General features: G+C 47.7%; 1 protein-coding gene across 1 annotated transcript in view; it reads right to left on the reverse strand.

Annotated features, from left to right (window-relative positions):
• Nucleotides 1-15,688, reverse strand: part of PDGFD (platelet derived growth factor D) — a 323,815-nt gene that overhangs the window by 28,644 nt on the left and 279,483 nt on the right. Inside the window, exon 5 of the mRNA XM_088456654.1 lies at nt 7,465-7,657. Within this exon, the coding sequence (XP_088312780.1) occupies nt 7,465-7,657 (193 nt within the window). The remainder of the gene's footprint in view (nt 1-7,464; nt 7,658-15,688) is intronic.

The following is a 15,688-nucleotide window of genomic DNA, read 5'->3' on the forward strand; positions in this document are numbered from 1 at the left end:
GAACGAGGCCCTACCACAAGGGTCTCATCGCAAGCCCCGATGGTCGCGATGGTCGAGGTCATCGCGACCATCACCTGGCCGCTCGCAATAGCTGTGGGTGGTCACCCACAGCTATGCGAGCGGCCAGGAGGCCACACAAATAAAAAAGCGTCCGGCTCTGAATCAGGCCCTCAGTCCTTGCACATAAAGGGCCTGATTCAGAGGTGAATGCAATTCACATGCAATTCACACGCAATGCCAATGTCACGTAGTTGAGTGATTTTTGCAACTGCGCATCCAAATTTTTTTTTCTAAAGACTCGTTGTATGTAGAGTGCACGCACAAAGGCGCTTTAGCAATCCAGATGGACACTCAGGACTGCCGACAGCTCTGCCGGGCCTAGGTACAGGGAGGGGCCGTGGCCAACCGGTGAGGTGAGGCCAGGCCCCTTCCTTCCAAAAAAATAAATAAAAAATGACTATGTTCGGGCCGCGAAGCAGGTATCAAGGGGGTGGGGACGCAATCGCTCCCCCTTGTGCATATAACGCAGGGAGAGCTGCAGCAACCTCTCTCCCTAGCCCGGCACACAACGTGATCGCAGCGGCAGCAGCAGTCTGTCCTCTCTCATTCGAACTTAATGGTGGCGGCTTGGATGGGGTGAGGGGCGGGCTGCAGGACTTGGACCCCTTCAACAGGCCCTGGACTGGGTAAATAGTACCTGCTCACCCCCCCTTTCAGCGCCCCTGTGGACAGTACCAGAAATGTAGCGGAAAAGCGATGAGCGTTCCTGGACGGGGACTGGGAGGTGGCTAGTAGTGCACACAGACATGGGCCTGTTCAGTGGGGCGGGTTATGGAAGTGTGGTGGGTGTTCCCAGATGCACAACCACAGACATAGAAGGCTGTAGTCAGACAGAGACACTGCACCTGATGTAGGGCTGGTGCACGTTTCGATGGTGCGAGTGATGGTGGCGTATAAAGACGCACCGATCGGTATTACAGCGTGTACTGACGCTAAAAGTGGGCGGCTCAGTCCTTGCACATTCGGACGCACGGATGTACACTGGGGAAGGAGTTTGCAGCTGCATTTGCATAAAGTCGCAGACAGACGACCGCCAATACACGCTGCTGCGCACGACTCAGAATCAGGCCCAATATGGGATATAGTATTGTGTATGCTGAATTCCCAGACACTATCAGATTTGGAAACCTTGCCTAAATGTATTTACGTTTACTTTTACCCATGGCTAAAATGCCTTATTTATAGCGATTATTTGAGGGGTATGAAAAAGACATCACATGAGCGGACATGAAGGTTGCACGATAATATAATATCCAGTCATGTGACAACCACTGTACGGTCGCCCTGCTGCTGTCTATCCTATCTGCCAATATCAATACGTAATGTGATTAAGTAGAGAGTAGACATCCCTTCTAGGTTACCATACACTACACTATGACAAATATATCAGTATGTGTTTGCTTGAGATCCTTCCCAGTTCACATAGAGAAATAGAATAATTGCTGGATAAAGCTTCTCTTTACAAAAAAAAATGAAATGGTGAAACGCGATCCTGAGTCTGCATTCTGTTTGTGAAATGATTTTACGGGTTATATTAATCAAATTTAAAAACTAAAAATACACCAAAAAAGTGTTAGAGTTGAAGTTTTGAAGCTATACCAAATCCATTTTTGCTTTGATCATACTGTAAATGCTTTATTGTATTGTTACATCTACTCATGATTAGTGATTCTCACAATTCTTGGTGCCAAAGACTAGCTAACTTTATTATGTTATGTGAACGTTATCTGAAGCCAGAAAATTTGAGAATGAGAAAGTTTAGCAATGCTGCCAAAACACGAAATAGATCAACTACCATCATTAAAGCGTCTATACTGTATGTCTTATCCTGAAAGTTGAATATCCAAACGGGATGCAGTCAGGAAGCTGACGGTCGAAATGCCTACTGCCGGCTTCCCGACTGTCAAATCCCGGCAGGGTACTAATGACAGGCATCAAAATCCCGACGCCTGTCATACATACGCCGGGAGCACGACGCCCGGCATACCGAACGAAGGTAAGCCAGGCGGCGGGTGCGGACAGCCCTTGAGGCGGAGGGTTAAGTTAGGGGCTCCCGGGGGGGACTTAGGGTCAGGCACCCCCCCGGGAGGGTTAGGGTTATGCTAGGGTAAGGGGGGGTTAGGCACCCCCGGGGGGAGGTTAGGGTTAGGCACTTCCCCGGGAGACTTAGGTTTAGGCACTTAGAGGGGGGATTAGGGTTAGACACTGGGGGGAAGGTTAGGGTTAGGCACCCCTAAGGGAGCGTTAGGGGAGGAAGTAGGGTAAGTCATACTTACCTTAATCCCCTGTCGGGATCTACACTCCTGCCGGTCTTTGGTCATTTATACAGATTCCAGCCAAACACTTACAGTATAGTATGCGACATAAATGTTCTTCCATACTGTATGTAATTAAATAATGTATGGAGCCTAACTTTGAAAAATACATTTCCAAAGCAAAGATTGGACTGGAAACATTGAGACACAGGGCAACTTTTAATCGTGAGCAAAACATATGGTGAAGATAGATTACGTGTTTACATGGAGTCACAAGTGGCGGGCAGATTTTGTATTAATTCGGGCAATATCAGTGAAGCTTTTGTCAGAGGATGCAAACCCAGCCTGTTTTATTCTATAGAAATATGTGTAGTACAAATTATACCAGGTTCCATACAACAATTTTCCTGTACTTGTTAGCACAGAGCTTCATAGCACAACCTGCTACCGTTACTATCTCATTCTCAGCCTGTGGCTTTCCTGCGGCTGACTGCTACGTAGGCAAGGGAGCCTGAGACCCCTGGGCTGGATCACTTTTGAATGACTTGGGTTTCCTTCGGTCTTCCTGTTGGTCTAGTGATGCAGTTGGACTATTCTGTGCAGTGAGTCGCTCACTGACACAGGGGGCAGGATGCTTCCATGACGATTTTGCGGTCAAACCTCAGAACATAGCGCTTTGGGAGAGTTGTCCGCTTACCGCATATGCACCAAGCTCTGGCATGTGATACATTCCATAGTTTGCATGTGATAGTCAACGCCATCTTCAAGAGGCGTTACCCAATAGAAGCCTGGAGATGCGTCTTCATCTTTTGCCGCAGACGCGACTGAGCCTTTTGCCGCGCCTGGGTTTTTTATCGCAGCTGCGTCTGCATCTTATGCTAATGCCATTGACCAGGGCCAGATCTAGGGGTGTTCGACCAGTGCGGTCGCACAGGGGCGCCACCCGTAGAGGGCGCATCCCTCCCCAACATCCCGATTTCAGCGGAACAGTACTGTCCCGCTGTTCCACCCGCGGGCCGAAGTGGCCCGTGGATGGTCAAAACGGGAGATTGGGGAAACCCACCGCCGCAGCCGAGCGGCGTTGCCGGACCCCCGAAGTGTGAATGGATGCTGCGCACTGACGGGAGAGGGCTGGGGGAAGCCCAGCCAGTGACTGAGTGCTGGGCCTGACGTTATCCTCCATATAACGTCACATAGGGGGCGTGGCCTATGGTAATTAGGCCACGCCCCCAAATTTCATTGCACATTATTAAGGGCCGGCACAGGGTGCTCCAACCCTTGGAGCCGGCCCTGCCATTGACAATTTATTTAATTAAAACTGAGACACCCACTTGCAGCGCCTTCTGCCTGTGGTAATCTGTCTCAGTGCGTCTTTAAATGGACCAATTTCTCCATCTGAACATGGTCTCCTGTGTCAGCGGCTTTGCTGCTTTGCTTGTAGAGCGGTCAGTGGCATATCCGCGCCTGCCTAGCCATCCCCCTGTTACCTCCCAGGTACGCCCACAAAAATCCACACTCCTTGCGCCCAAATCCGTTCTGCGTCTCCATGCGGTAACAGTCGGGGCGCGTGCACAGTGTGAGTCAGACGCATGCGCTGTACATATAACATCGGCCAACTAGCTGAACAGTATTGCATGCGGTGAGTGCATCGGAGATTCAGGTCCATATCCTCAACCCATATCATCTGCTCAATAAAAGTATTCACAGAAATAAACACAATTCTCTTATTAATTCTAAGTACCCTAAACCCTGCATTTTCTTTATTCCTCTGACAGTTAACATTTAGTCTAAGCTTCCATCACCTTCTCTGTTTTTTAACACATTTTATGCTTTACTAATGATCACATTAGTAAAGCCCCTATGCATCTCTATTAAAATGTTGTAATTGTTTATGCTCTCGTGTAATTACTAAACACTAAGCAATGTGCTGAGTTCTGTGCCTAATTGCATGTAAAAATCGAGAAAAACACCAAGCCACTCGTCAACAGCATCTGACAAGCCCAATCGGCCGCTCGCTAATATTGTTTTTCTGTTTTAGCGGCCAGCGCTTAATCATTTTTTTTTAAATTATAGCTACTTAAGTCAAATATTGGCAATTGTACCCAAATATAATCATCAACACTGATCTGGCAGCATGTAATATTGATCTAAAATACTTAACTGCTTCATGACGGGCAAGATTTTACCACTCATGGCCCCAATGTGGCAGCTGAAGGTTTTCATTTAATTGGGGGACTTTTCACTTTTCTTTGGGGTACAAATGGGCTACTTGTGTGCAAAGACTCTGCATTTTGAAAAGCGTTGGCTGGTGCGCGAGGACTCCTGATGCACTCATGGCACATGTAACGTTCTCACATGTTCTGTGATTTGTACATGGCACTCTGTGCTTACTGTATTTACCCGGGGAGCCCAGCCTGGCATAGCCTGACCATCCCTTTACTTTAGAGTCTTTGCCGAGGCTGCCTCTTATTGGATCTTCAGTCCTAGTAACAGTTTCTGTATCTCCAATATTTAATTGGTCATAGCACTGATCAGATGATGATTAAAGGGCATTTCCCATGAATATTAATAAATATATTTTCTATTTTTTTACGATTAACCCTACACCTACTGCCACCAGGGGTGTAGGGAATAGCCATGGGCGCTGGAAGTTCATCGGTTTGGGAGACCCCTTTTTATTTCTGGGGTCCCCACTTTTCAAAGAATTCCAACCCCGGTCTGAGCAGTTTCGGGCTGGTTAATGTTATGGCAGGGGGACCTGTGTGTTTACAGCAAAATATTGGCAACACACTCTGTTTTTTCCCCATATTTTCCATAGTTATGGAATTTGGGGGGGGGGGGGGTGCAGGCCCCACGCATTTTTTAAGTCTTAAATTACAGTTTAAGCTAATGAAGCCTGCACAGATCATTGTATTCTGTGCAGTGCTTCAGTTTACATGGGTTTGCTGTCCTTTTTTAACTTATGTTTGCCATCAGCTTTGAAGTGAAAGATCAAAACTGATGACATTTAGAGCTGCAAAAACTGACATTGATGTCGGGTTTCAATTGCGGCTGAAACCCCATGGATGATAAATAGTCAGATTGTTTTACAGCAACACAACGGTGATAACAGTCGTCCATCAGTTTTAGTTTAGAACCAAAACCAGCTTTTAGTAAATTTACTTTGGTGGCAATGGGAGGAGTTATTAGTGATAAAGGGGTCTATTTACTAAGCAGTGTTAGGAGACAGAGGGGCCTATTCATCAACACTAAATTAACGTTTTTAAGGACATTTTCCTTAAATAACGTTATTATAGTATTCATGAAGTATCTTAATGCAGGAGATATCACTGATATCTCCTGGTTAAGTCCCCCTGCGTTAATTTCCACCCTCCCCATACATTAGTACATTAGTATGGGGATATGGAAATTATGGTATTCATCAAATTCTGAAAATTATGTATTTTCGGAATTTGATGGAGGTACTATCCGCCACTGTGAGGTGGCGAATAGCAGGTGAAACTTACCTGCTTACAGCTGGACAGGTCCCCCGACGTCTCCCTCCATTGCTCTGGTGCGTCCTCTGGCTCCGGAGGCTGGTGCACAGACAGGTAAGTGCAGGACGGGGCGGGGCAGGTGAGCGGAGGGGGGAGGGGGGGTTGGGGGGGTACACAAAATTACCGCAGCTCTAAGTAGTGTTGCGCATGCGCTGGGTTTACGAATGTAACAGCGCATGCGCAGCATGGATTCCAGCTCTGGTAATGCAGTGTAGTGAGGGAAAACTATCTATTTCCCGAAAAGGTGTCATCGCAAAAATGACAGCTTTTCGGAATAGATAGTTATGGGGAGGAGGAATGATGAATTCCTCCTGTAATTAGGTAGAACTCTATGCGAGTTCTAAACCTAATTACCTCCATCAAATTTTATGTGTTAATGAATAGGCCCCAGAGTGAAAAGTGATAAGAAAGTGATAAGGTGCCAGCCAATCAGCTCCCAACTGTCATCTCACAGGCTGTGTTTGAAAAATAACAGTTGGGAGGGAGCTGAATGGCTGGCACCTTATCACTTTCTTATCACTTTTCACTCTGTCTTCTAACTCTGCTTAGTAACTAGACCCAAAAGACACAGAAGTGGGCATGGTGTACAATGATGGCCGGGCAGGTGGTGAATGCTCATTCCTGATGATGGGCGATGTCCGTGTGTAATGACTCCCTCTTCACGTTTGTGTGTTTGGAGCTCACACCCTCATTCGCATACTTTCCAACATTTGATGATGGGAAGGAGGGACAGGTCGCGTGCCTTATGTTACAAGGGGTGGAGCCTACGGAAAATGGGGCGGAGCCTCGCGTCTTCCCCCGTTTTCGTCACTTTGAGGGCGTGTCCAGCACTCTCCGAGATGCTGGACAGCCCGTACACATGAGAACAGTTGCCGTGCGCAGGCGCAAGGCATCTGTTCTCCTCCTGCACACCTGCTGCTCTGCTATGCAGGGCAACGGTTTGTGCTCTCCCCAACTTCTCCCCCACCGCGGGACAATACGGCCCACGAGTGGGACAGCGGGACAGTCCCAGAAAAATATGAGGTATGCATTCGGGTGATTGGTGATCTTAGCCCTGTAGTGGCATGGCCTGTTTCTACAGTTTCCTATGCAGCTGTCTGCCTTTGTAGTTTCCAATACAGCAGGCTCCCTTCTCTACAGCCATTCACGGCGGCTCTCAAACTTTATCCACAGCCAGGCACATTCTTGGGGGAAAGCAGGTCATCTGCATGGTACTTTAGCATCACACACTGCCGTGAAGTCGTATTTTTTTTTTTATCAGCGGTTAGTTTTATTATATAGGCATACAGTACCTACTCTCACAGATTGTCTGGACCATGCTTCTCGTGCTTGAGCAGTGGCCCGGGTCTTGCTGATGAGATTCTTGTCATTAGGCCCCAACAACATTGCAACGTTGATTTCCTTAGACCTCCTCTTGGAGCATTCCCACCCTCCAATCCATTCATCCACAGTAAGGTCAGCAAAGCTACAGTACTAGAATGATCCTTATTTAACCAAGTATGCTGATCACTCTACTATAATAGTATGCTATTCACTCTGCTGTATTAGTATACTTATTAGTCGACTATTTTATCAGTTGTTTTTGTGTTTTTTTTGCAGGAAGACTTTCCTACCTTTAGATTTTCTTTCTTGAAATGTTCTTCCACGGACATGAGATGTATCGGTGTATAGATTTTCTAGGTCCTCTTTCCACGTCTCAGGATTGAAGTGTTTAAGTACCTCTTCGACTGTGTTAAACATAGCAATAGTCTGGTCAAGTGCTTCCGCAGTGAGAGTGGGATCCGTCACTGAGTGATAGGAGACATCCTAAAAGTCATTGAAAGCCAGCGTTAATCACTGTGTTGAAAAACGTGTGTTTGCAATGAGGAAATAGCTCAATCCATAGGATTATCATCATGTTCTCTAGTATAGAGGGAGCATATTTCTTATAGACACCTCTAGCCATGCCGTTACTTCCATAGTGAAAATATGGCATGGGAGGGGTTAATCTAGTGCCTTCCCAGCAGTTCGATAGGCACCAGATTGCACACTTTGCCCTGTAGAAATGTGCTCTCTCTGTACAGTGGAAATTCGGTTATGTCTGTGAATGACAAATACAAGAAAAAAAATCAATCAATTAATTCAGTCATGTTACAGTATCAATCTGTTTTGAAGCTTATATATCTGATGAAAATAAATGTTTATGTGACTTTAGTTGCATGCCAGTTGGTCTTCATGGGGTGCAAGCTGTGTGGTTTCATAGGACATAAACTGACATATTGTTCATCTTGTATTTTAGAAGCATTTAAGCACTATTTTTTAACACGTACTATACCAAAGTTATTATCTTAGATCTACAAAGCCAAGCAGACTTTGTTTTTACATGGAAAGCTTTGAGCATTTTTTGTTCTCCTATAACCTAAAGCTGGGTACCCATTATACAATATATTGGCCAACAGTGCCATAACAGGGTGGCAGTACGCCCTGTGCTGCCCCCGCCCCCTTAACCCGCAGGCTCTAGGAAATGGTGCACTGTCTGGGCAGTTCCACAGTCAGCAGGGTGCACGTCTAGGGGACGGGGCCAATGGATCTAGGAAGTGGAGCACTGTTAGGATGCCCTGGACAGTTCCTTAGACTGCAGGGTGCATTCTCGGAATGTCCCTTGACGGCTCTGCAGTAGCGCTGCTGGCTACAGGGTGCTGTTCTAGGCACCCTACAAGCCACATGCAGGATCTATGGGGCAGTGATAGTGCCTCCTCCAGGGCCCTACGCCCTGTGCGATGGCACCATTTGCAAACCCTTTTATGTACACGTTGATAATAAATCGTTACATCGTGTCGGGCAGTCACTGGATCAACTTGTCATTTAGCTTTAGTCTGAAATAATTAAACATTTTAACAAATTTAGACCTGTTATGCGATGTTAGTGATGCACCGTCAGAATGTTTGTAACCACAACAACACTCATATTGTCTCATAACTAGGGGTGAGCGGGTTCGGATTTCTGAAATCCGAACCCCCCCGAACCCCCCCGATCCGAGTCCGATCCGAGTCAGGCTCGACTTTTCCCGCCTGACTCGGATCTGAAATCGAGGCAAAACGTCATCATCCCGCCTTCCGAGTCTCGCGGGTTTTGGATCCTATATAAGGTACCCGCGTTGGCGCCATTTTCTCACTCGGCTGTGGACAGTGAAGAGGGAGGGTGGGAGTTAGGGCTGTGTAGTGTAGTGTAGTGTAGTGCTGCTGTTGTCCACTACTTCAAAGTCCATAGGGGCTGGCTGTGTTGTGCTGTGCTGCTGTTGTTAATAGGGGCTGTGTCCACTACTTCAAAGTCCATAGGGGCTGGCTGGACTGTGTTGTGCAGTCAGTTCTCCATAGGGGCTGTGTCCACTCCAAAGTCCTGTGCAGTGTCCCAGTCCTAAAGGAGTGCTGTAGTGTTGTCCAGGGGGTGCTCTGTCCATCAGGGGTGCTCCCGCCAAGTGCTAAAAAAATAATATATTTTCTGTGTTTGTGAATTGTGTGCGCAGTAGCCGCACGTGCATCAACAAAGTAGTGCCAAGCGTGCGCCTGTGTCATAAGTAAAGGGCCGGCTGGCTTGACCGTTAAAGGGTGCTGTAACCCCCGAAAGTACACTCCAGTCCAAACCAAAAAAAAATTATTTTCTGTGTTTGTGAATTGTGTGCGCAGTAGCCGCACGTGCATCAACAAAGTAGTGCCAAGCGTGCGCCTGTGTCATAAGTAAAGGGCCGGCTGGCTTGACCGTTAAGGGTGCTGTAACCCCCGAAAGTACACTCCAGTCCAAACCAAAAAAAAAATTATTTTCTGTGTTTGTGAATTGTGTGCGCAGTAGCCGCACGTGCATCAACAAAGTAGTGCCAAGCGTGCGCCTGTGTCATAAGTAAAGGGCCGGCTGGCTTGACCGTTAAAGGGTGCTGTAACCCCCAAAGTACACTCCAGTCCAAACCAAAAAAAAAATTATTTTCTGTGTTTGTGAATTGTGTGCGCAGTAGCCGCACGTGCATCAACAAAGTAGTGCCAAGCGTGCGCCTGTGTCATAAGTAAAGGGCCGGCTGGCTTGACCGTTAAGGGTGCTGTAACCCCCGAAAGTACACTCCAGTCCAAACCAAAAAAAATATTATTTTCTGTGTTTGTGAATTGTGTGCGCAGTAGCCGCACGTGCATCAACAAAGTAGTGCCAAGCGTGCGCCTGTGTCATAAGTAAAGGGCCGGCTGGCTTGACCGTTAAAGGGTGCTGTAACCCCCAAAGTACACTCCAGTCCAAACCAAAAAAAAAAATATTTTCTGTGTTTGTGAATTGTGTGCGCAGTAGCCGCACGTGCATCAACAAAGTAGTGCCAAGCGTGCGCCTGTGTCATAAGTAAAGGGCCGGCTGGCTTGACCGTTAAGGGTGCTGTAACCCCCGAAAGTACACTCCAGTCCAAACCAAAAAAAAAATTATTTTCTGTGTTTGTGAATTGTGTGCGCAGTAGCCGCACGTGCATCAACAAAGTAGTGCCAAGCGTGCGCCTGTGTCATAAGTAAAGGGCCGGCTGGCTTGACCATTAAAGGGTGCTGTAACCCCCGAAAGTACACTCCAGTCCAAACCAAAAAAAAAATTATTTTCTGTGTTTGTGAATTGTGTGCGCAGTAGCCGCACGTGCATCAACAAAGTAGTGCCAAGCGTGCGCCTGTGTCATAAGTAAAGGGCCGGCTGGCTTGACCGTTAAGGGTGCTGTAACCCCCGAAAGTACACTCCAGTCCAAACAAAAAAAAAAATTATTTTCTGTGTTTGTGAATTGTGTGCGCAGTAGCCGCACGTGCATCAACAAAGTAGTGCCAAGCGTGCGCCTGTGTCATAAGTAAAGGGCCGGCTGGCTTGACCGTTAAGGGTGCTGTAACCCCCGAAAGTACACTCCAGTCTAAACCAAAAAAAAAATTATTTTCTGTGTTTGTGAATTGTGTGCGCAGTAGCCGCACGTGCATCAACAAAGTAGTGCCAAGCGTGCGCCTGTGTCATAAGTAAAGGGCCGGCTGGCTTGACCGTTAAAGGGTGCTGTAACCCCCAAAGTACACTCCAGTCCAAACCAAAAAAAAAATTATTTTCTGTGTTTGTGAATTGTGTGCGCAGTAGCCGCACGTGCATCAACAAAGTAGTGCCAAGCGTGCGCCTGTGTCATAAGTAAAGGGCCGGCTGGCTTGACCGTTAAGGGTGCTGTAACCCCCGAAAGTACACTCCAGTCCAAACCAAAAAAAAAATTATTTTCTGTGTTTGTGAATTGTGTGCGCAGTAGCCGCACGTGCATCAACAAAGTAGTGCCAAGCGTGCGCCTGTGTCATAAGTAAAGGGCCGGCTGGCTTGACCATTAAAGGGTGCTGTAACCCCCAAAGTACACTCCAGTCCAAACCAAAAAAAAAATTATTTTCTGTGTTTGTGAATTGTGTGCGCAGTAGCCGCACGTGCATCAACAAAGTAGTGCCAAGCGTGCGCCTGTGTCATAAGTAAAGGGCCGGCTGGCTTGACCGTTAAGGGTGCTGTAACCCCCGAAAGTACACTCCAGTCCAAACCAAAAAAAAAATTATTTTCTGTGTTTGTGAATTGTGTGCGCAGTAGCCGCACGTGCATCAACAAAGTAGTGCCAAGCGTGCGCCTGTGTCATAAGTAAAGGGCCGGCTGGCTTTACCATTAAAGGGTGCTGTAACCCCCAAAGTACACTCCAGTCCAAACCAAAAAAAAAATTATTTTCTGTGTTTGTGAATTGTGTGCGCAGTAGCCGCACGTGCATCAACAAAGTAGTGCCAAGCGTGCGCCTGTGTCATAAGTAAAGGGCCGGCTGGCTTGACCGTTAAGGGTGCTGTAACCCCCGAAAGTACACTCCAGTCCAAACCAAAAAAAAAATAATTTTCTGTGTTTGTGAATTGTGTGCGCAGTAGCCGCACGTGCATCAACAAAGTAGTGCCAAGCGTGCGCCTGTGTCATAAGTAAAGGGCCGGCTGGCTTGACCGTTAAGGGTGCTGTAACCCCCGAAAGTACACTCCAGTCCAAACCAAAAAAAAAATAATTTTCTGTGTTTGTGAATTGTGTGCGCAGTAGCCGCACGTGCATCAACAAAGTAGTGCCAAGCGTGCGCCTGTGTCATAAGTAAAGGGCCGGCTGGCTTGACCGTTAAGGGTGCTGTAACCCCCCGAAAGTACACTCCAGTCCAAACCAAAAAAAAAATTATTTTCTGTGTTTGTGAATTGTGTGCGCAGTAGCCGCACGTGCATCAACAAAGTAGTGCCAAGCGTGCGCCTGTGTCATAAGTAAAGGGCCGGCTGGCTTGACCGTTAAGGGTGCTGTAACCCCCGAAAGTACACTCCAGTCCAAACCAAAAAAAAAATTATTTTCTGTGTTTGTGAATTGTGTGCGCAGTAGCCGCACGTGCATCAACAAAGTAGTGCCAAGCGTGCGCCTGTGTCATAAGTAAAGGGCCGGCTGGCTTGACCATTAAAGGGTGCTGTAACCCCCAAAGTACACTCCAGTCCAAACCAAAAAAAAAAATATTTTCTGTGTTTGTGAATTGTGTGCGCAGTAGCCGCACGTGCATCAACAAAGTAGTGCCAAGCGTGCGCCTGTGTCATAAGTAAAGGGCCGGCTGGCTTGACCGTTAAGGGTGCTGTAACCCCCGAAAGTACACTCCAGTCCAAACCAAAAAAAAAATTATTTTCTGTGTTTAGCCGCACGTATATATCAAATCGATATAACATAAATGGAGGACCAAACTTTCTCCGATAAAAATAAAATAGAGAAAGATCAAGAACCACTTCCTCCTAGTGCTGAAGCTGCTGCCACTAGTCATGACATAGACGATAACATGCCATCAACGTCGTCTGCCAAGGCCGATGCCCAATGTCATAGTAGAGGGCACATACAATCCCAAATGGCAAAGTTCAGGAAAATGACCTTGAAAAAGACATTTAAATCAGCTGAAGAGAAACGTAAACTTGCCAATATGCCATTTACGACACGGAGTGGCAAGGAACGGTTAAGGTCGATCCCTAGTATGTTCATGACTAGTGGTTCAGCTTCACATGACGATGGAAGCCCTCCTCCCACTAAAAAAATCAAAAGAGTTAAGCTGGCAAAAGCACAGCGAAGAACTGTGCTTTCTAAGAAGATATCACAAATCCCCAAGGAGAGTCCAAGTGTGGTGGTGGTTGCGATGCCTGACCTTCCCAGCACTGGACGGGAAGAGGTGGCTCTTTCCACCATTTGCACGCCCCCTGCAAGTGCTGAAAGGAGCACCCACAGTCCACTTGCTGATATGCAAATTGAAGATGTCACTGTTGAAGTACAACAGGATGAGGATACTGGTGTAGCTGGCGCTGAGGAGGAAGTTGGCGAGGAGGATTCTGATGGTGATGTGGTTTGTTTAAATCAGGCTCCGGGGGAGACAGTTGTTGTCCGTGGGATGAAAAAGCCCATCACGGTCATGCCTGGGCAGAAGACCAAACATTCCACCTCTTTGGTCTGGCAATATTTCTATCCAAATCCGGACAACAACTGTCTTGCCATATGTACCATATGTAAAGGTGAAATAAGTAGGGGTAGGGACGTCAACCACCTAGGAACATCCTCCCTTATACGGCACCTGCAGCGCGTTCATAAAAAGTTACTGTCAAGTTCAGAAACTTTGGCTAAGACCGTAAGCAGTCCAGGGACACCTAAATCCCGTTGTCCTGTTGTATCCAAGCGCCTGCAAACCACACCGTCAACTCCCTCCTCGTCAATTTCCTCCTTAGTCAGGATCGGAAGTAGTCCTGCAGGCCATGTCACTGGCATGACTGACTCTCCTATCCGGGATTCCTCTGGAGGATCCTGCATTGCTACGCCTACTGCTGCTGCTGTTGCTGCTGCTGGGAGTCGTTCATCATCCCAGAGAGGAAGTAGGAACACCACTACTTTTACTAAACAATTGACCCTCCAACAGTCCTTAGCGAGGAGGATGAAGTACGACAGCAGTCATCCTGAAGCAAAACGTATAACTGAGGCCTTGACTGCTATGTTGGTGTTAGACGTGCGTCCGGTATCCGCCATTAGTGCAGTGGGATTTAGACAATTGATGGAGGTAGTGTGTCCCCGGTTCCAAATCCCGTCTAGATTCCACTTCACTAGGCAGGCGATACCGAGACTGTACAGAAACGTCAGAAAAAGTGTCCTCAGTGTCCTGAAAAATGCCGTTGTACACAATGTCCACTTAACCACGGACATGTGGACAAGTGGAACAGGGCAGACTAAGGACTATATGACTGTGACAGCCCACTGGGTAGATGTATCACCTTACGCAGCAACAGCAGCAGCGTCACCAGTAGCAGCATCTCAGAAATGCCAGCTCGTTACAAGGCAGGCTACGCTGTGTATCACCGGTTTCAGTAAGAGGCACACCGCCGACAACCTCTTAGAGAAACTGAGGGAAATCATCGCCCAGTGGCTTACCCCACTTAGACTCTCCTGGGGATTTGTGATATCTGACAATGCCACCAATATTGTGCGGGCATTACATCTGGGCAAATTCCAGCACGTCCCATGTTTTGCTCACACAATAAACTTGGTGGTGCAGAATTTTCTGAAAAGCGACAGGGGCGTGCAGGAGACGCTTTGGGTGGCCCGAAAAATTTCTGGCCACTTTCGCCATTCAGCGACTGCGTGCCGAAGACTGGAGCGCCAGCAAACACTCTTGAACCTGCCCCGCCATCACCTGAAGCAAGAGGTTGTGACGCGGTGGAACTCAACCCTCTATATGCTTCAGAGGATGGAGGAGCAGCAAAAGGCCATACAAGCCTATACATCCACCTATGACATAGGCAAAGGAGGGGGTATGCACCTGACTCAAGTGCAGTGGAGAATGATTTCCGTGTTGTGCAAGGTTCTCCAGCCCTTCGAACTTGCCATACGTGAAGTCAGTTCAGACACTGCCAGCTTGAGTCAGGTCATTCCCCTCATCAGGCTTTTGCAGAAGCAGCTGGAGAAAGTGAAGGAGGAGCTAAGACGGAGCGATTCCGCTCGGCATGTGGGACTTGTGGATGAAGCCCTTCATTCGCTTTGCCAGGATTCCAGGGTGGTCAATCTGTTGAAATCAGACCACTACGTTTTGGCCACCGTGCTCGATCCTAGGTTTAAAGCCTATGTGGTGTCTCTCTTTCCGGCCGACACAAGCCTGCAGAGGTGCAAAGACCTGCTGGTGAACACACTGTCAGCTGAAGCGGAACGTGACACGTCAACGGCTCCTTCTTCATTTTCTCCTGCAACTGGGGCTGCCAGGAAAAAACTTAGGTATCCTAAGCAACCCGCTGGCGGTGATGCAGGGCAGGCAGGACCAAGTTTGGACATCTGGTCCGGACTGAAGGACCTGGCAACAATTTCTGACATGTCTACTGTCACTGCATATGATACTGTCACCATTGACAGAATGGTGGAGGATTACATCGGTGACAGCATCCAAGTAGGCATGGCAGACAGTCCATACCTGTACTGGCAGGAAAAAGAGGCAATTTGGAGGCCCCTGTACAAACTGGCTCTATTTTACCTGAGTTGCCCCCCCTCCAGTGTGTACTCCGAAAGAGTGTTTAGTGCAGCCGGGAACCTTGTCAGCGAAAGGCGTAGGAGGTTGCTTCCACAGAATGTGGAGAAGATGATGTTCATCAAAATGAATTATCAGCTCTTCCAGGGAGACCAGCCTCCAGAAGGTACAGAGGGACCTGTGGTGGTGGATTCAAGTGGGGACGAGTTAATACTTTGTGAGGATGAGGATGTACACACTGAAGAGGGTGAGGAATCGGTGGATGAGGAGGATGAGGATGACATCTTGCCTCCATAGAGCCA

The sequence above is a fragment of the Taudactylus pleione genome, unplaced genomic scaffold (assembly GCF_031769625.1).
Source record: "Taudactylus pleione unplaced genomic scaffold, aTauple2 ptg000711l, whole genome shotgun sequence".
Taxonomy (NCBI): Eukaryota; Metazoa; Chordata; class Amphibia; order Anura; family Myobatrachidae; genus Taudactylus; species Taudactylus pleione.